At 41.9% G+C, this 20,791-nt stretch overlaps 1 protein-coding gene across 6 annotated transcripts in view; it reads left to right on the top strand.

Annotated features, from left to right (window-relative positions):
- The window catches only part of rab28 (RAB28, member RAS oncogene family), a 105,011-nt gene that overhangs the window by 8,218 nt on the left and 76,002 nt on the right, over positions 1-20,791 (top strand). For all 6 annotated transcript variants that reach the window (XR_013547405.1, XR_013547406.1, XM_078401260.1 and 3 more), the window contains exons 3-4: positions 13,233-13,321; positions 20,037-20,166. Coding sequence is in view for 4 of the 6 variants with exons in the window: in XM_078401260.1 (XP_078257386.1) it covers positions 13,233-13,321; positions 20,037-20,166 (219 nt within the window). In the remaining 2 variants the exon portion in view is untranslated. The remainder of the gene's footprint in view (positions 1-13,232; positions 13,322-20,036; positions 20,167-20,791) is intronic.

Below are 20,791 nucleotides of genomic sequence, written 5' to 3' on the forward strand. Positions count from 1 at the left end.
GTTATATTTTTCTTTCATATGTGGAATATTCTCTCCTCATTAGATCTTCTTTCTCACTTCCTTACCGACATACTTTTGCCAGCATTGATGTCTACTCTTGTTCTGACAGGAAAATCTCATCATCTTTGTTATCAGTTTCATCCTTCACGCCCTTATGTTTGCCTCTCATTCTTCACGTCCTCAATATTTCTATCTCTGGTTTTAGATACTGACTAATGTCAAGTATGTGCCCACTGACACCCGTAACACGCATTGAGGAACAGTATCTGACTAATTTGCAGACTGCAGGCTCAACATTGAATTCTTCAACTTCAGGCTCAGTTATAATGGACCGTAGGGGTGAAATGGTGTCCGTTATCGCCGATTGTCCGCTATAATCAATTAAGGGATTCACTCCAACCATCTAGCGGTCACTCTGTGAAACAACGTTGTTTTCAAACATAAAGTTATTTTTAACAGCTAAAACTGTGTTCTTAAGTCTGTGTTCTTAAACACACAGTGATGTCTGATTACTTTATATTTGAAAACAACTAATTGTTCCATGGAGTGACCTCTGAATCCTTAATCGGTTAAAGCAAACAATCGGCAATAACGGACACCATTCAGCCCCTCTGGTCCATTGGAATGAGAGTTTACTGCACCTGAAGTTGAAGAATTCAATTTGCTTTCTCAGAATCAGAATGGGCTAGGTCATTATTCTGTGCGATTGGCTCAATTTTTCTTTCTCCATTAGCGTAATCACATTTGCCAGTTATGTCCTACAGTCTTGCATCTCACCACCCTTAAATGTCTGTGTCCATGTTCTCACTTTCCAGCTGCTGTCATCTCACTGCTTTTATAAATAAAAGACCAAGTTTTGTCTTCCTAATCTGTTAACCTTCAACCAGATGACCTCATTTATGTTTAATCTTCAAGGCAGCCCTAGCCTCAAGATGTCAGAGATATTCCTTTTATCTTATCCATACCATGCCCACCTTCTCTGTAGCTTGATACTAACTGATTTGTTTTCTGTCCTCATTTCTGAGAAGGGCCTCATTAGCTCAGTTTTAGTTTTCCAGGATGCTATCTGCCATGCTGACTGTTTCTAGTTTCTTTGTATTTTTATTTCAGATTCCCATCATCTGCAGTTTTAAATTTTTTGTTTCATGCTCATCTGCTGCGCTGGAGAGAATGCTAAGGAGATTGGCCTGGATTGGCCAGGATATTACCTGGATTGGAGGAATTGAGTCAAGCTATTCTTGTTTTCCCTGTAGCAGAAGAGGCCAAGGGGTGATTTGATATATAGATTGATAAAGGCATAGATAGGGTAGATGGTCAGAATCTTTTTCCCATGGTAGGAGTATCAAAAAGAAGAGCACATATGTTTGAGAGAAGAGGAAGGAGTTTTAAAGATCATATTTTTATTTTACAGAGAGTGGTTATGTCTGGAACTTGTTACTAGGGAAGGTGGTGGAGTCAGATTGAGTCACTATATTTAAGACATTAGACAGGAACTTATAAACAAGGCACAGAAGGATATGGACTTAGTGGGGACAAATGGGATTAGTATAGAAGGGCAAAAAGATCAGCATGGAGCCCATGGGTGGAAGAGCTTGTTTGTGTGCTGCACGATCATGCTATGATCACCGTATGCTATTTCCAAACCTCAAATTAATCTGCAATTTTGTTTTCTTGACAGTATAACATGAATATATCTGAAATTAGTATTAAAAACTGCCAACAATTTTATTGAACCCAAATCAGTCATTATAAATGATTTATAATGAAACCATTGTGGTTGAAGCCAACAGTTTCCAATATACCAATCCAATCATTTGTTCAGCTCATCACTACAGGGCTCCCCATTACATGAATGAATGAATGAATGAATGAATGAATGAATGAATGAATGAATAGGTTTATTGACCAAGTATGCATATATAAGGAATGTGCCTTGGTGCTCCGTTCACAAATGACAACACAAACATACAGTTATCAATTCAGAATAAAGCATAACCACATCAAAACAATAAGGATACAACATTACGGTCTAAACATGTGGGTGAAAATAAACCAGAACAAAAAAGAGACTACAGACTTTGGTTATTGAGTAGAACTACTACTCGCGGAAAAAAGCTTTTTATGTCTGGCTGTGGCTGCTTTGACAGTCCGGAGTCGCCTTCCAGAGGGAAGTGCTTCAAAGATTTTGTGGCCAGGAAAAGAGGGGTCAGAGATGATCTTGCCCGTTCGCATCCTGGCCCTTACAGTGTACAGTTCGTCAATGGGGGGAAGGTTGCTGAGAAGGGGCCAGTCTTTGCAAACTGGAGTCATCTCTATCTTGTAATGATAATCAAACTAATTGCAACTGAAACATGTATTGTGATGAGCCACTGAAGCCAACAAGAATTTAGGCTGTTCTCTGTACAAGTGTGGCCTTTGAGATGTTAAGTAAGCATGATAGTCAATTTTGCCCTTGATAGCTAATCTTTAGTGAAATGTTAATCTCGTTAATATCAAGACCACACATTTATCATGGCTTTTAAGCCATGATTTTGTTTAGGTGGCTAAAGGCAACAATTCAGTTAGTTAGATCTGAGATTTATTCTGAATGGAAGGGGCAGAAAATACAGGGCTTCACCCAAAATGTCAACAGCCCCTTCCACAGATGCTACTTGACCCACTGGGTTCCTCCAGCAGTTTGTATTTTGCTCCAGGCAAAGTGCTTTCTGCTGCCACATATTTGACCAGTGCAATTACAGACGGTCAAAATCAGTAGTCACTCCACTTCAATTTGATAATTTCTGATACCCGGTGTGAAGATTGTGATAGATGGATCCTAAATTTCGAGGAGGCGACCCAATGACCTATATCCAATCTTTTATGAAGTATTCAGCCTTTCCAACTCAAAAGCAAGTTGAATTGTTGGAAGCCCCAAAGCCAGAAGACAATTTTTCAAAGAAGTACAGCAAATGTGTAACCTTTAATGTTTGAGGTTGATTTTTAAAACACTTGTGTGCTTAATACTAGTATTTCCAACATTGAAAATAACATTAAGTAATCATTAGTGCCTCATATTCATTTATAACTTGAAACGTCACCTATCCATGTTCTATGGAGGTGCTGCCTGACCCGCTGAGTTACTTTGTATCTTTTTTTGTCAACCAACATCTGCAGATTGGTTGGTGTAGAAAATAGCACCAGTTTTGACCAAAAAGAAAGTAGTAGTTGATGAGACAATTAACCTCCAGGATCAGCAGTAAACTTTCACACATTTCTAAGCGTTTTCTGATGTTTTTAAGCAGCCTCTTGCTTTTGTGTAAAAGCAGAAAATGCTGAATGCACACAGAAAGTTTAACTTGGCGTGAGTTTGGTAGTAAATGTTCTAATATTAAGTCTACACTCTCCTACAAGATCGATTGCTTTAAATCTTTAAAAATAGGTGGTGCAGCGGTAGAGCTGCTGCTTCAGCATAGGAGACACGGGTTCGATCCTGACCTCAGATACTGTCTGTGTAGAATTTGTAAGTTCTCCCTGTAATTGTGTGGGTTTTCTCTGGGTGCTTCAGTTTCCTCTCGCATTCTAAAGATGTGCAGCTTTGTCAGATATTTGGCTTCTGTAAATTGCTCCCAGTGTGTAGAATGCAAAAGTGGGATAACATAGAAATAGTCATGGGTGATTGATGATCGGCATGGACTTGGTGGGCCAAAAGGGCCTGTTTCCATGCTGTCTCTCTAAACTTAAACTAAAACTAAACTAAACTAATAGTAGCTATTGGAGATCTAATTGGTTTCAAAGATCCTCAATTTATTAATTAAGGCATTTTCAACCTCATTGGAATTTATCACAAAGGATATCTTTATTTCTTAATTACACACCATTTTGGACATACCTGCAGGTATTATGCGACCTCCTAGACCAAATCTCATATTGGCCTCATAAGTTAATCATTTAACATTGCGAACTAAAGTTTTGTACAGTGCTGTGTGTAACGTCTCTGTTGTTAGGAAATGTCATAACAACCACAGTATAAAGAATGCAATGACTGACCTACTTAGATTTGCCCCATTGTCAACAATAACATAGGTATGAAATGGATATACTCCCTTCTGTTAAGATGTTCCCATTAGTGAAGTGAAATGTGGAGCTGAATAGGGCCAGTGCCTCATGTTTTTGGTGGTACTAATGGGCGGAACAGTGGCGCAGTAGTAGAGTTGCTGTCTTACAGGGCTTGCAGTGCCGGAGACTGGGGTTCGACCCTGAATACGGGTGCTGTCTTTACGGAGTTTGTACATTCTCCCTGTGACCTGCGTGGGTTTTCTCTGAGATATTCGGTTTCCTCCCGCACTCCAAAGACGTACAGGTATGTAGGTAAATTGGCTTGGTAAATATTTTAAAAATTGTCTCTAGTGTTTGTAGGATAGTGTTAATATGTGGGGATTGCTGGTCAGCGCGGCCCTGGTGGCCAAAGGGCCTGTTTTCCGCACTGTATCTTTAAACTAAACTAAACTAATTTATAGCTGGTAACTAGAGTTTAATTTCTCTTTTGCGTCTTGCATATAGTGCGTAACTTCAATAGGTTTCTCTCCTTTCCAGCAATGTATTCCTGTTATACCATCATGCATGTCTGTCACATTTAAACTTACCAAGAGGATGAATATATTCTTCCACTCTAAACAGCAATTCTCTGCTCTGATTATGAAACTTGTTCTCCAAGGCAGGTGGTGCTGTTGTCCACACTGATGTTTGTTTTGGGGCCTTCTGTTTGATGTTTTTCCCACTGCTTCCTGTTCTGTTTTGCACTTCCTTGAGACGAGAGATACACTTTACACCACTAAAATTTATGATGGTAAGATTGCAATAAATACTTAAAGCAAATTAAAAGTGATTTCCATAAATTTTGATTTGCCTTCCCAGGGAGAAGGAATTGTCAAAAGGGCTCCTCTGAGGAGGGAGGAGTTCAAGTGTGATTATTTAAGAATTACAATATTACCATGGTATATTTCAAATTACAGGATTTTCTAGCCTGGCTGCAGAGTATGTTTGTAAGGCAGCTGGCTTTTCCCTCCATCAGCACCAAGCCGATCTTACTTGACAGCCTTCCCTCCAGTTGCTTGTTTCTTCCAACGTTGCTTGAAACTTCTGATCCTCTGACCCAATACTTTAGTCTATTTATTCTCTCTGCTGACACCAACCTTGGGTATATGTCTTAATGGAGGTAGAGAAATCATTGCAGGGCTAGGAAGAGATGAAGCCATATAGAGAACTAAAAATATGCCTTATAAAACTGAGACACTTGACTAGGGCCTAATATATGTTACTGCACTGATGTGATGATGAATGAATCAGATAATTTCTGTAGCAGACTAATATATTTTTTGTTGAGGAAAGCAAGAATAGTTTAAGCTGGGGCATCTGAGGCATCTGCTTTCTCTTCTTTAAACTCCTTACTTCATTTTGAGATCCCCACCTGCTTCAAAAATACAACTATCATTCAGGTGCCAAAGAAAGGAAGATAGCGTGTCTTAATGACTACCTTCCAGTGGCTCGAACATCCACCACCGTGAAGTGCTTCGAGAGACTGGCAAAGGCGCACATTAACTCCAGCCTCCCATAAAGCCTTGATCCACTGTAGTTTGCCTATTGTCGCAACAGGTCCTCAGCAGATGCCATCTCCCTGGCCCTAAAGGCTCATCACTGGAACAAACAGACAACAAGGATATCTACGTTAGACTGCTATTTATTGATAATATCTCCACCTTCTATACCATAATCCCAACCAAATGCATCTCCAAACTCCTGGACCTGGGAGTCAACATCCCCCTGCCACTGGATCCTTGATTTTCTAACCCCTGGAATACATTAATGAGGATAGAGAACAATAGAGAACATCCCCTCCTATACTCCCTATACCCCATGACCATCAGGCCAAATTCAGCTTAAACCCTGCAAGTTTGTAGATGACATCACTATGGTGGGCCAGATCATGAATAATTATGAGATGGAGAACAGAAAGGAGATAGACAACTTGGTAACATGCTGTCAGAATACCAACCTCTCCATCAATGTTAACAAGATGCAGAAGCTTCATGAAGTGTGGTTGAGTACATGCTCCATTCAGCATTAATGGTGCCAAAGTGGAAATGATTGCTAGCATGGTTACCAAAGATCTGACATGGACTAACCACATTGAAGGAATAACTAAGAAGGTACACCAACGCCTCTACTTTCTTCGGAGACTGAGGAACTTTGGATGTCTCCACTTACTCTCACAAACTTGTACAGATGCATTATAGAAAGCATATTGTTGGGTTGTATCACAGTTTGGTATGGGAACAGCTCTGCCCACGATGGCAAGAAATTATAGAGTTGTGGATGTAGCCCAGTCCATCTCGCAGAACAATCTTCCCACCATGGACTCCATCTACACTTTACACTGTCTTGGAAAAACAACCAACATAATCAAAGATTTGTTCCACTCTGGTCATTCCTCCTTCTCCCTGTTCCCAGCAGGCAGAAGCTTGAAAATGCGCATCACCAGACTTGGGAACAGTTTCTTCCGCTCTGATATCAGACTTCTAAAAGATCCTTCCATAAACTAGGTACTGACCGATTCACCTCTACCTCATTGTGGACATTGGATTTTGTCCATAGAGCTGGTCCATAGAATTGGAATCATAGAATTTTGAACTTCTCAGTGGTTGAAATCAATCATTCCCGAAGGAATTTCAAAGTAACATTAGTGTGCTAGTGCATTGCCTCTTATGCATGCCACTAAGACTGGAAATACTGGCAGCTTTTAGCAGATCAGGCAACATCTGTGGAGAAAACGAAACAGAATTGACTTTCAGGGTTGAAGACCTGATGGACGGTCTAAGAACTGAGACATTGAGTATACTGCCGGACCCTGACGTGAGAGGACGCTGGCGCTGTTTATTCGCCGCTTCTCCATTAGGATAGTTTGTCTGTTTGTTTTTATGTTATGATGGTTTTTGTAAAGCGCTTTGAGCTTCTGGTAAGGCGCTATATAAAATAAATGCTTATTATTATTATTATTATTATTATTTTGCATGGTGGCGCAGCGGTAGAGTTGCTGCCTTACAGTATTTGCAGTGCCGGAGTCCTGGGTTCGATCCCGACTACGGGTGCTGTCTGTATGGAGTTTGTACATTCTCCTCGTGACCGTGTGGGTTTTGTCCGAGATCTTCGGTTTCCTCCCACACTCCAAAGACGTACAGGTTTGTAGGCTAATTGGCTTGGAATAAGTGTGTAAATTGTGCGTAGTTGGTGTAGGATCGTGCTGATGTGGCGGGGGGGGCGATCGCTGGTTGGCGTGGACTCGGTGGGCCGAAGGGCCTGTTTCCATGCTGTATCTCTAAACCAAACTAAACTAAAACTAAAATTAACTGCTGCTGTGTTGAGTATTTCCTGTATTCTATGTGGCTATTTCAGATTTCCAAGAATTACATCACTAACACAGCCTATTTTCACCTGTGTAACATTGACAGAATCTGCCCTATCCTTGCCTCAGCTCCTTTGACATAAATATGGTTGCTACCTTTAGACCACAATTCTAGTGCATACTTGCTGGCTTTTCTCACTTTTCTTTTCACAAACATGAGCTTGCCTGGATCTCAACTGCTCAGGTCCTATCTCATATTATGTCCTTTCTCATATTGTCCCATTCATTCATCCGCTATGTACTTGTTGGGCCCCATTAATCAACACCTCAATTTAAAATTCTCTTCATTTTCATATGACTTCTTTCTTTCTTTTCTATCATTAAACCTCTCTGTACCTTCTGCTAGGGATTATTCAAAGGTTATAAAATATGTGGAAGTAGCGGCCATTAATCCAAAACAAGAACCAGTCTTCAAAATATTTGTTCTAATATACATCGAAAACACTAATTAGTTTGAAATTAAAAGACCAACTTTGTAAATTGGCAGGCTGTCTACTCACATGACCATGACGTGTTCTTGGGATATGGGGAGAAAGCAGGAACGAGGTACTGATTTTGGATGATCAGCCATGATCATATTGATGGCAGTGCTGGCTCAAAGGGCTGAATGGCCTACTCCTGCACCTATTTTCAATGTTTCTATATTTCTTGTATGCCTCAACCGTGTAAGATGGTGGGGTATGTTTATTAGCCAACATCAAAACAAGAATCTTCAGCTTAAGTTATTTTACCCCATAATGATTGAGATGAAATAAGCATCCAGCCCAGATTTATGCGGCACGGTGGCGCAGCGGTAGAATTGCTGCCTTACAGCGAATGCAGCGCCGGAGACTCAGGTTCGATCCTGACTACGGATGCTGTACTGTACGGAGTTTGTACGTTCTCCCCGTGACCTGCGTGGGTTTTCTCCGAGATCTTCGGTTTCCTCCCACACTCCAAAGACGTACAGGTTTGTAGGTTAATTGGCTGGGCAAATGTAAAAATTGTCCCTAGTGGGTGTTGGATAGTGTTAATGTGCGGGGATCGCTTGGTGGCACGGATCCGGTGGGCCGAAGGGCCTGTTTCTGCACTGTATCTCTAAATCTAAAAAATCTAAATCAGACATTTATTATTTGGCTCAACAAACATGATAATAGGCATATTTGTCTGTCTAACAGTAGAAGGGGTATTTATACTCGAGCCCTCACAACACTAATTTTGGATGTCTGACTACTCTGTTCTCAGAAGTTTCTTGACCATCCATATCAATTACTTTGTCCCAGCTAAGCTTTTTGAATATTCACAGGTGCCTTGGGAGTTACAATATGCTCCCATTATGAATATGTAATTCTGCAAACTGCAAACATTAAAGCTTAGTAGATAATTATAGACATTTACTATTGCCATTGTGCTTAAAACACGTATAAACTCAGTGTACTTTGAGTTTGGAGATTCTGCTGAGAGTGTCTCCAAGAGTCTGTCTACTTCTAATGAATAAAGATTTTTATATCAATCAGCTTTACCCTCCTACTGACTTCGATCACAAATTCACAAACCTTCCAGGATATTTGTGCTCTTCTAATTCCAGCCTCTTGAGCATCCCCAAATTTAGTTGCCAATGTCCTGAGATCAGAAATTGGTTCCTTAAATTGCTTCTTTGACACTGTCACTATTGGTCCCACTGACAACTTTTGATCATACGTCCACGGCTTTATGTAACGCCATGTCAATTGTTTTGATAATGCTCTTGTGATGTCCCTCGGGATGTTTCGCTTCATCAAAACTGCTGTATAAATGGAAGGGTTCACTGTTTTTAAGAAGCTCCTTTATCAAAATGGGAATTAGAAGTAGATTTGCTTCATTTGTGAACAATTTTTCTTAGAATGCAAAGGCATATTAGTGCTGCAGTGCATGATAACTAGAGGGTTAATTTTATTAAATTAACAGAAATCTACAGATATCCAACTTTAGAAAACTAGATTTTGTGCATTTTCTATGATGCACATAAAGGCAGCTTAGAATAATTTTTATTTGTTTTCCAAAAGTGTGATATTAGGCTCAAATATTACTGTCATAGGAGCAGTAGTAGGTCATTCGACTCATCGAGCCTACGCCACCATTCAGTCATGGCTGATCTATCTTTCCACTCAACCCCATTCTCCTGCCTTTTCCCTAACTAATCAAAAATCGTCAATCTCCAACTTAAAAATACCCAATGACCTGGTCTCCACAGCCGTCTCCACTCCCAAGTCCCTTTGCACCTTGATTTCTGAATCCTCTCCACATTTAGAAAATAATCTAAGCCTTTACTCCTCCTACCAAAATAATGACTGTGAATTTTACTACACTATATTCCATCTGTTTACACTATATTCCATCTGCACTCTCCCAATCTGTCCAACTCTTTCTGCAGAGCCCCTGCTTTCTCTTCATTACCTGTCCCTCTGCCTTTCTTTGTATCACCTGCAAACTTGGCAACAAAGCCTTCAATTCTGTCATCCATATCATTTATATACAACTTGAAGCGTAGCGGCCCCAGGACCGAGCCAGCACCGAACACCGCTAATCACTGGCAGCCAACCAGAAAAGCCCCTCTTTATTCACACCCTTTGCTTTCTGCCATTCGGCTAACCGATCGATGCCAATATCTTCCCTCTAATAATGGGCTCTCATCTTGTTTAGCAGCCTCACCTTATGAAAGACCTTCTAAATGTCTAGGTAGACAACGTCCCGTGACTCTCCTTTGTCTATACTGCTAAAAAATTCTAACCGATTCATCAGGCAAGATCTACCCTTCAGAAAATCATGCTGACTTTGGCCTATTTTATTATGTGCTTCTAAGTACTTGGAAACCTCATTCTTTTTAATGCACTCTAAAATCTTACCAACTACTGAAGTCAGGCTAACCAGCCTATAGTTTTACCTCTTTTGCTTTGCTCCCTTCTTGAACAGCGGAGTTACATTCAGAATTTTCCAGTCCTCTGGAACCACTCCTGACTCTGGTGATGTACCCTTCTTTCCATGTGATGGATCATTTATGGAAGATATAAGGTGTTTAATTCAATTTGATATTAGCTTGTTGGAACATTAAGTTTGGAGAAGATTTCTGAAAAATAATACAAAACTATTCGGCAACATTGGGTTAAATCAAGTTGGCTGAAACCTAGTTGCTCTGTAATGAATTTTGGGTAATCAAATGTTGGTGTCTTTGAAAGTCTTGGACTTTTAATGCCCTAGTTATATTCTAGAGCACTTGACTGTCCATTATGCCATCAGTGTTCAGCAATGGAGCAGTGACTCTCAGTAGAGAGGAGTTAGCCATCAACCTTAAAGAGTACTGCCATAATGATGATGACACCATTCAGTTGACATTTTTCCCTATAAGAGGTGTATGAAGGAGTTTTAGAAAAAAAAAATCATTCAGGCCAGAGATAAGGGGATATGTTCTTCAGTTCGAGCGAGGGAAATGCATTTTTGGATGTCTACCAAAGAGGAGTGGCAGACAATAGACAATAGACAATAGACAATAGGTGCAGGAGTAGGCCATTCGGCCCTTCGAGCCAGCACCGCCATTCAATGTGATCATGGCTGATCATTCTCAATCAGTATCCCGTTTCTGCCTTCTCCCCATACCCCCTGACTCCGCTATCCTTAAGAGCTCTATCTAGCTCTCTCTTGAATGTATTCAGAATTGGCCTCCACTGCCCTCTGAGGCAGAGAATTCCACAGATTCACAACTCTCTGACTAAATTTTTTTTTTCCTCATCTCTGTTCTAAATGGCCTACCCCTTATTCTTAAACTGTGGCCCCTGGTTCTGGACTCCCCCAACATTGGGAACATGTTTCCTGCCTCTAACATGTCCAACCCCTTAATAATCTTATACGTTTCGATAAGATCCCCTCTCATCCTTCTAAATTCCAGTGTATACAAACCTAGTCGCTCGAGTCTTTCAACATATGACATATGACAGTCCCGCCATTCTGGGAATTAACCTAGTAAACCTACGCTGCACGCCCTCAATAGCAAGAATATCCTTCCTCAAATTTGGAGACCAAAACTGCACACAGTACTCCAGGTGCAGTCTCACTAGGGCCCTGTACAACTGCAGAAGGACCTCTTTGCTCCTATACTCAACTCCTCTCGTTATGAATGGCTTAGTTACTGAGTACAAAAACATGTGATGGCTATTGGTTTAACTATGTATCTTTATCATAATCTTTAAAATTATTTGTTTGTGTTTTAAAGTGATTTAAAGTGAATTTTTTTTTCATGATAAATATCTTTTTTTAATTAATTGTTGAAATCATTTTGATTATGTTTTAAATTTCCTGAGCTGTTTGAGACGTTTAAAAATTGTTTAAAAAGTCTTACACGTCTTTTGACATTTGGCAAACCTTCATAGACTTGGGGCGTCCCAGAGGGAAGACTGCTGTGTACCCTCCTTAAGACCCACACACAATACATAGGTGTCTGACAACATGGGGTGAGCTATCAGGTGATGGGAGAGGATTTCAACAGTGTCAAGCTTAATCAATCCACTGCATCTGCAAAAATATGTGCAGCTGGGAAATTAAAATGGGCAGAGAATTCGTGTAGCCGGCTGGTCCAGGACAATTCAGCCCAATGTATTTAATTCTAAGCACGTTGAATATTTTTTCTACTTAACACTTAAAAAAAAATTAACACATTGGTGATTGATTTGCTGCCGTTTATGAAAATATTAATTTGACTGCTTAAAGGATTCGTGGTACTGAGAGGTATATTTCTAATAAAGCACCAGAAATGGTGGTTGAAGAGCACTCATGGCAAGAGGTAAGCTTGAAAGAAGTGTGTGGTTGTTCATCATTACGTATGTTCACATTTGATTAATATAGAGTAAACCTTTTCTTAAAGGATCTACTGTAAAATATGTTTTAACAGTTATTTGGGAACCATCCAGTAAATAGGACTATTCCACTGAATGGATTATTTCAGTCTCGTTAATGAAAAATAGCCAAAGTAATGTTTTTAGTTCAATCCTTGGCTTTTGACACTTAAAGTAAGGTTAAAAGCTGCGCCAAAAATATTTTACAAGGTTAATACTAACTCCCAGTGCGGGTTTTAAATTCAGCCCAGAATGAACTGGTCAGTGTGAAACTTGTTATTCTTTTAATGTAATGCAAACTTTGTTGATTCATTTATTTCTTCCATTGCTACTATTTCAGTTTTTTCCTCTAGCATTTGGTGATGGAGAGGAGAGGAGGAGCAATCATTGAAGTTCTCACAGAAAGACCTTCTCTGTATGGTAGATAAATGGTCTAATATGTTGACTGTTTCTGCCAAATGTAAACTGCTGCAAAATAAACTGCAATAAACTTTAAAATATTTATTTTGGTTAACTTCTGTATCAAAATTAAACAGTTGTGAAGAAAAATATTATAACTCTGCTCATTATATACTTAATACTTTTCTGATGATAAACACAAAAGTTTGCTTCGGGTCCAAGTTTAATTTGTGACTCCATAATTAGACACTTATGAACTATTTACATAGTTTAATGATGAAACTTTTCTATGTAGCTTTTCTGTGTTTCATAAACTTTTTTGTTGTCTTTATTGTTTGGACCATATTTCATTTACAGGTATAAATAGAATAAAAATTACACAATTAAGGAAACCATTAATGATGCTTTTATCAACAATGGTGATGCCATTTCACTGCTATTCCAGCACTGTTACACCAAAATAAACCAAAACTAAATAATTTGAATGCATTTTCTGGAATTTTGCTTTTGCCAATTCATGTCTAATTGGACCCATGTCTCTCCATATGCAGGCAATTTAAATGTTACACTGCAAGTCTGGGATATTGGAGGACAAACCATTGGAGGAAAAATGTTGGATAAATACATCTATGGAGCTCAGGTGAGAACTTATGCATTTTTTAATCTCCATGCAAACTAATATATACCCGTGATATTTAGATTGTTAGAGACTAGGATAGATAAACAGCACAGCATTTGAGAATAAATATTTTTAATGCAAAAAAACAAACTGCTGTAGGAACTCAGCATGCAGGCAGCACCTGTGGGAGGATGTTTTGGGTCAGGACCGACCATTCATCTATACTTGTTATGTAGTGACTGGATTAAGATGAAATATTTCAAATTATTGCAAAGGCATGGTGACAGTAAGATTGATGAAATCATTGGATGAATTCTTAAATTGATCGGTTTCAAGGGTACATCCTACAGAAAATACAAGGAAGTAGTTGAGGCTGGGATTATCCCAACGTTTAAGAAAAAGTATGATAGGTACATGGATAGGACAGGTTTGGAGGGATATGGACTAAGGCAGGTGGGACTAATGTAGCCAGGACATGTTGGCCGGTGTGGGAAAGTTGGGCCAAAGGACCTATTTCCACACTGTATCACTATGACTATGACTCTATTATGGATTATGAAGCTGAGATCCATATGCACGATAGCTGCCTTTTATTCATAAATGACGTTACAATAGGTGACATTTTTCTTATGATGTTTATATGGATGCAGTATAGTAGAGTTAAGAATGTGCTGTACTTCAATATTACAGACTGTCATGGGGTAACAATTTAGTTTAATATCACTAAAACTTTTCAGTGACAATAATTGTGAGTTTTATGCCATTTTCAGTTATAAAATCGGTCCAATCACAGATGGTGTACTCAAAACAAGTTGTATTTGAATATCTATGTATCTATCCATCTATCTATCCATCCATCCATCCATCCATCCATCCATCCATCCATCCATCCATCCATCCATCCATCCATCCAGTATATATATATATATATATATACATATCTAATCTTACTAAAACTCTGACTTGTATGTATATTTGTAACAGTGATTTCGGCTGATTTCTGCAAAACGGTGAGGCGTAGCGCCACAATTTTTGCACCGCCTTAATCACACCGCTGGACGCTTGCCCAAAATGATATTGTTATTTAATTCGGTCGTATATTTTTTAAGTTACAGAGGTTTAAAAGTCTTTTTTTAAATCTCTCATTTTTTCGGCTGATTTTCGGCAAAAACGGTGAACCGTAGCGCCACGATGTTTGCACCGCCTTAATCACCACGCTGAACGCTGCTGGAAAATTATATTTTTATTTGATTCGGTCGTATATTTTTTAAGTTACAGAGGTTTTAGTTTTTTTTTAAAAATTCCAGCCGTCTTTTCCATGGCCTTCAGCGTGTGACGTCAAAATGCCCATGCACCCCCCCCCCTACTGATTTATTGAAGGCTTTCAGCGTGGCGCTGCTGTGCGTCTGTGCCTCTCTCCCCTTGCTTCTCTCCTCTCTCCCACACCCGGGAGAACATCTCCCCGCTATCCCCCCCCCCCCCCCGGGCCTTTGAATAATGCGACCTCCCGCACCCCCCCCCCCCCCGGACTTTTCACTGATCCGATCCCCCGCACCCCCCCCCCCCCCGGGCCTTTAACTGATGCTAAGAGTGTGTCTGGGGTAGAGAAGATGGGAGGGGGCTGAGAATGGGGAATGGGACAACAGGGGTAGTGCGGAGGGGACTTGGTGGTGGGGGAAAGAGGGGTACTGGGAAACGGGGAGGTCCATATCCCTCCCCTCTCCCCCATCCCTCCCTCCTCCCCTCCCCCCTCCCCCCCACTCTCTCCCCCCCTCCCTCCCTCCCCCCTCCACAAATACCACCCCATCTCTCATCACCCTCCCCCCCTCCCTCCATCCTCAACACCTCCCTCCCTCCACCACTCCCTCCCCCTCGATCCCTCCACACCTCCCTCCCCCAAACCTCCCTCTCCCTCACCCCTCCCCCCTTCACTCCCTCACCCCCTCCCGGATACAAACCCTAAGAGGACGGGCCAAAGGGGAGAGTGTGGGGAGAGTAAGAGTGGGGCTGGGGGAGGAGAGAATGGGGGGTGTGGGGACGGGCCCAACGGGCCCGCTTTGAACGGGCACACTTGTTCTAGTATATAATATATGTATATAAATATATATGTATATATATATATATATATATATATATTATATATATATATATCTATTTCTGAAATTTTGAAATTTGAGATTTGGTTGTGGGCATGTGGACCTACAGCCAAAACAGTAAACCATAGCGCCACAATTTTAGCACCAACTTAATCACCATTGTCCTGGCGACTGTTTATAACAAGTTTTATTTAAATTGGTCTTATATTTTTTAAGTTAGGGAGATTTTAAAGTTTCAAAATTTCATTTCTGATTTCATTTCAAACCAAATTTTTCAAAGTGCTCTGCGTATGACGTCACAATGTAGCATTTACGACCTCTCTCCTCACTCGACCAAACAAGATGGACGCCGTTAGCGGGGTCCATCTTGCCCCCTCTCCTTGCCCCACTCTCCCACACACGGGGGGTACTCCGAGCAGGAGGGAGATGGTCGCACTGATGGTCCACTCATCCGTCCCTTCAACCCACGGCGTCCACGAGTCCCCACTCCTGCCCGGGCCCAGCGCCCCGCACCATTACCGCAACACAAGCACCAGCGGGCAGCTTCTTCTCCTCCTCCTTTAGCGGCCGCTTCCACCGACGGCCCCGTCGCAACTCCAGAAAAATGGCGGCCGCTCTTCTCCTCCTCACGCTCCGCCATCTTGTGCGCGCCTCCCGCCGCCGGCCTCGAGTAGTCCCCGTCGGCCGGGCCCAGCTGCCGTGCTGTCCGCCTCGAGTAGTCCCAGCTCCCGCCGCTGCCACCGGCCTCGAGTAGTCCCAGGCCCCACCGCCCTGCCACGCTGTCCGCCTCCTACCTCTGCCGGGTCACAGCCGCCGCGCTGTCCGCCTCGAGTAGTCTCAGCTCGACCAGGCCGCCGATGCGCTGCCTACCTCGAGTAGTCCGGTGCTCCCTCCTCCTCCCTGCACGCTCGGTAAGTGGCTTTCGCCGCCAACAGGTCCACGGAGGGGAGTGGGCGTGGGGGCCGAGTGGGAGGAGGGGAGGGTTGGGGCAGGAGAGGAGAGAGTGTGAGAGGAGTGGGTGGGGGAGGAGAGAGTGGGGATGACGGGGAGAGTGGGGGTCAGGGGGAAAGGGGGGGTGGTAGGCAAAGGGGAGGTGGGGGAGAGTGAGAGTGTGGGTGGGGAGGAGGGAAGAGTGGGGGTGGGGAGGAGGGGTGGGGGGAAGTGGGGGTGGGGGACGGGGAGGGGGTGGTGGTGGGGGAAGAGAGTGGGGGTGGGGGGAAGGTGGACAGTGGGGGTGGGGAAGAGGGGAGAGTGGGGGGGAGGGGGTGGGGAGGAGAGAGTGGGGGTGGGGGGAAAGGAGGGGTGGTGGGCAAAGGGGAGAGTGTGGCTGGGAAGGAGGGGAGAGTGGGGGTGGGGGAGAGTGAGGGTGGGGAGGAGGGAAGATTGGAGGTGGGGGGGAGAGTGGGATGCGGGCAGGGAGAGTGGGGTGGGGGTGGGGGAAGGGAGGGAGGTGTGGGGGAGTGGGGGTGTGGGGATGGGTGGGAAGGGGGAATGGGGGTGGAGGCTGGGCTGGGGGAGTGGGGGTGGGGGCAGGGGAGGGCCAAGTGGGGGTGGGGTAGGGGGGATGGAGTGGGTCAGTGGGGGGAGGAGAGGGGATAAGGGGGATTGAATGGGGGGGGGATTGAGGGTGCTACACCAATACAGGAGAGGCTTTGGGTCCAGGGCTCACTCAGTCACGCTCTCCCCTTCCATGTTCCCCCTCTACGAGGAATGGGCCTAACGGGTCCACCTGGTCTAGTAGCTACTAACATCCTTCATTTTTAAAATCTCCACAATATTTTGTGCCACAATCTCTTAGTCTACGACCAGTTAAAATATCTGGAAATTTACAGTTGTAAATTGCAGGCAAAATTGTTTCTAAAGGCTTCTCTTAATGTATTACAACATTTGTTTCTCAGTCGCTAGGTAATAATTAGTGATTGCCACAACAGAGACGAAAGACTGTAGTGAAACAGCTCCATGATCAAACTGTTGTTAATCTAATGAAAGGTGGATTAACATTAACAATCTGTTTTTGTTGTCATTTTGTAGTTTGTTGACAGTTGTGTCTGATGTTCATAATATCAGATATGAACATTAGATCAGTGGCAAAAAAAATAAAATTGACCCAATAACAATTAGACAGTATAATTATTTAAACCTGATTAAATAGTCTTGGATCTTGCTACTGAGAGCGCCAATTTACGTAACTTTAGGAATGCTTTCATTGTGTTTATGTTTGCTGTAACAAGATATGACTTTATCCTCAAACAGCTAGTCCCAGTTTAGTTTCTCCAATTCCTGCCCAATGCTGTGGTAATTTGCATTATCCCAGTTTACACTTTCATCCAAGGACCAGTCTTGTCCTTATTGAAAACTATAGTAATTGTTCCCAAAATGCTCCCCCACTGACACTTACTCCAATATAAGGTCCAGTATGAATCTATCCAAAGTTCGACTATCTACACATCTTTTCAAGAAACCTCTTGGACGTATCTAACAATGTCTGCCCCATCTCAGGCCCTGGCACTGAGGCAGTCCTAGTCAATATTGGGGCCATTACAATCACTTACTACAATAATTGTGTTGTTCTTGCATCTTTCCATGATCTACTAGCATCATCTCCTGATGGTTATTGGAGGCCTTTAGTGTTACCCCATCATAATGATTGCACCTTTCTTATTCCTGTGTTCTACCCATGTAGACTTGCTCTTAATGCAGTTGTGAAGGTCTCCCTAATCTATTATTTTACCTCTTTTACTTCTCCTCTGTCATGTCTGATAGATCCATACCTTGCCTTTCCAGTCCTGCCATTCTCTCAACCAAGTTTCTGCAATGGCTACAATGTCATAGTTCCAAGTACTTACTTAACTTAATCGCTACATTCTGCTCAATCACCTCTTCTGAGACCTATTGCTCCATTTTTACCCATCACCATACTAGTTTAAACCCTACAGAGTTTAGCTGCAACCTCTTCTTATTGAACAGGCTCAACCTAACCTGGCATAGATTGCAATAATTCAGGCAACAGAACATCTCTCTCTTATACTAGCTCATTAGCCACACATTCAATGGTACTATCCTGCTATTTTTGGTCTCACTTGTAGTGCATGTTGTCTATACGGACTTCAGCATAGCATTTGGCAAGGTCAGTCATAGTAGGCTGGTCCAGAAGATTAAATCACATGGGATCTATTGTGAGTTAGTAAATTGAATCCAAAATTATTTTGGTCATCATAGGCAGAGAATAATGGTAGAGGGTGGGTTTTTTTCTGCCTGGAGTTCTACGACCAATGATGTTCCCATCTGTTCTGTTTGTAATATACGTTAATGCTTTGGATCAGAATGCATGTGGCGATGGGAAAGTTTGAAAATGACTCCAAATTGGTCGAGTTGTGGATAGCAAGAGAGGTTCTATAAAGATACATCTGGATATATATAGGTCAATTTGAAATTTGGGCATAGAAATGGGAATGGAGTTCAATCCAGACAAGTGGGAGGTGATGCATTTTGGGAAGTTAGATACCAAATGAAAGTAAACTGTGAGTGACATTGAGATTATTGATTCAGAGATATCTCGGGGTGCAAATCCATTGCTCACTGAAAGTGGCAACACAAGTGGATATGCTGGTAAAGAAGGCATGGGGCAACATGCATTCATTGGTTGTGGCATTCAGTCTAAAAGTTGGCAAGTCATGTTGCAACTGTATAAAACTTTGGTTAGTTTACATTTGAGTATTACGTGCAAATCTGGTTGCCACACGCGAAAAGATGTGGAGGCATTGGAGAGGGTGCAGAAGTGGTTTACCAGGATGTTGCCTGAATTAGAATGCAGTAACTACAGGTAGAAGGAGATTTGTGTAAACATGGATTGTTTTCTGTTAGTGTTGGAAGCTGGGTGGCAGCCTGATGGAAATATTTAAAGTTAATGGAGGCATGGATAGGGTAGATAGTTCAAATCCTTTTTCCGTGGGTGGAAGTGTTAAATTCCAGAGGGTATAGATTTAAGGTGAGAGAGAGAAAGTTTAGTCATTTGCAAGACACATTTTTACACAAAGAATGGTAGGTGCCAGGAACGTGGTTCATAAGGTCATAAGGAATAGGAGTAGAATTAGGCCATTCAGCCCATCAAGTCTACTCCGCCATTCAATCATGACTGATCAACCTCGTCCTCCTAACCCCATTCCCCTGCCTTCTCCCCATAACTTCTGACACCTGTACTACCTCTGCCTTAAAAATATCCACAACTTGGCCTCCATAGCCTAGATACCACAGATTCACCACCCTCCGACTAAAGAAATTTCTCCTCATCTCCTTCCTAAAAGACTATACTTTAATTCTGAGGCTATGGACCTCTAGTCCTAGCCTCTTCCACTAGTGGAAACTTCCTCTCCACATCCACTCTATCCAAACCAGGTTCCGGAGGAGATGATAGAAGCAGATCCAATAGCAATGTTTAAGGCATTTAGACAGACACAGGAACAGGTGAAAAGAGGACCTGGATCACATGCAGGCAGTTGGGATTAGTTGTGAATAGCATCAGAGCTGGCGAGCTGAAGGATCTGTGCCTGTTCTGTTTTGATCTATGTTCAATCAAAGTTCATGTGATGTTTTATTTTGAAGTGAATAATAAACTGATTCATTGTTTTACTCTCCCTTAGGGTATTTTATTGGTATATGATATCACAAATTACCAGAGTTTTGAAAACCTTGAAGATTGGTATGCCGCAGTGAAGAAAGTAAATGATGAATCTGAACAACAACCTTTGGTTGCATTGGTTGGAAATAAAAGTGAGTAACTTGTTATTTTAGTTGTATTTCAAAATAGCTTTTCTTAAATATGAAAAATTTATATGCAATCTCAGTTTAAGACCATTGAACCATGTGAGTAATTTCCAATGTCTTTTCATATATGAAATATGAAATCCCCAGTTAGGAAAGGTAACAGGTTTGCCAGAGAAACTCTGCAGGTCAAGCAATATCTAAAGGGGGAAGGGGAAGGGGAAGGGGGGAGAGGAGGGGTGGGGAGGGGAAGAAATTGTTGCTATTTCAAGTTGAAATCCTGCAAGGACCGTGGACAGGAAAGGCAAATACGTCAGAAGAAGGGTCTCGACTGAAACGTCACCCATTCCTTCTCTCCAGAGATGCTGCCTGTCCCGCTGAGTTCAGCTTTTTGTGTCTATCTTCAAGGCAAATACATTCTACTCTCTCTTATAATTTAATGTATAATTAAATCTTTCAGTCTTTATTTGAAAGAAAACAACATCTTCACCATCAATCACAGTCATTTTTGGTATCATTGACATATTTCTTAATCCTGACTCTTGAATATATGTTCAAATCACTTCTACTTGGCATAAAAAGGCAAGAGGTCTATACTGAATATTTAAAATTGTATAAATCTCCAAAAACAATG

Source organism: Rhinoraja longicauda, chromosome 1 (genome assembly GCF_053455715.1).
Source record: "Rhinoraja longicauda isolate Sanriku21f chromosome 1, sRhiLon1.1, whole genome shotgun sequence".
NCBI classification, from domain to species: domain Eukaryota; kingdom Metazoa; phylum Chordata; class Chondrichthyes; order Rajiformes; family Arhynchobatidae; genus Rhinoraja; species Rhinoraja longicauda.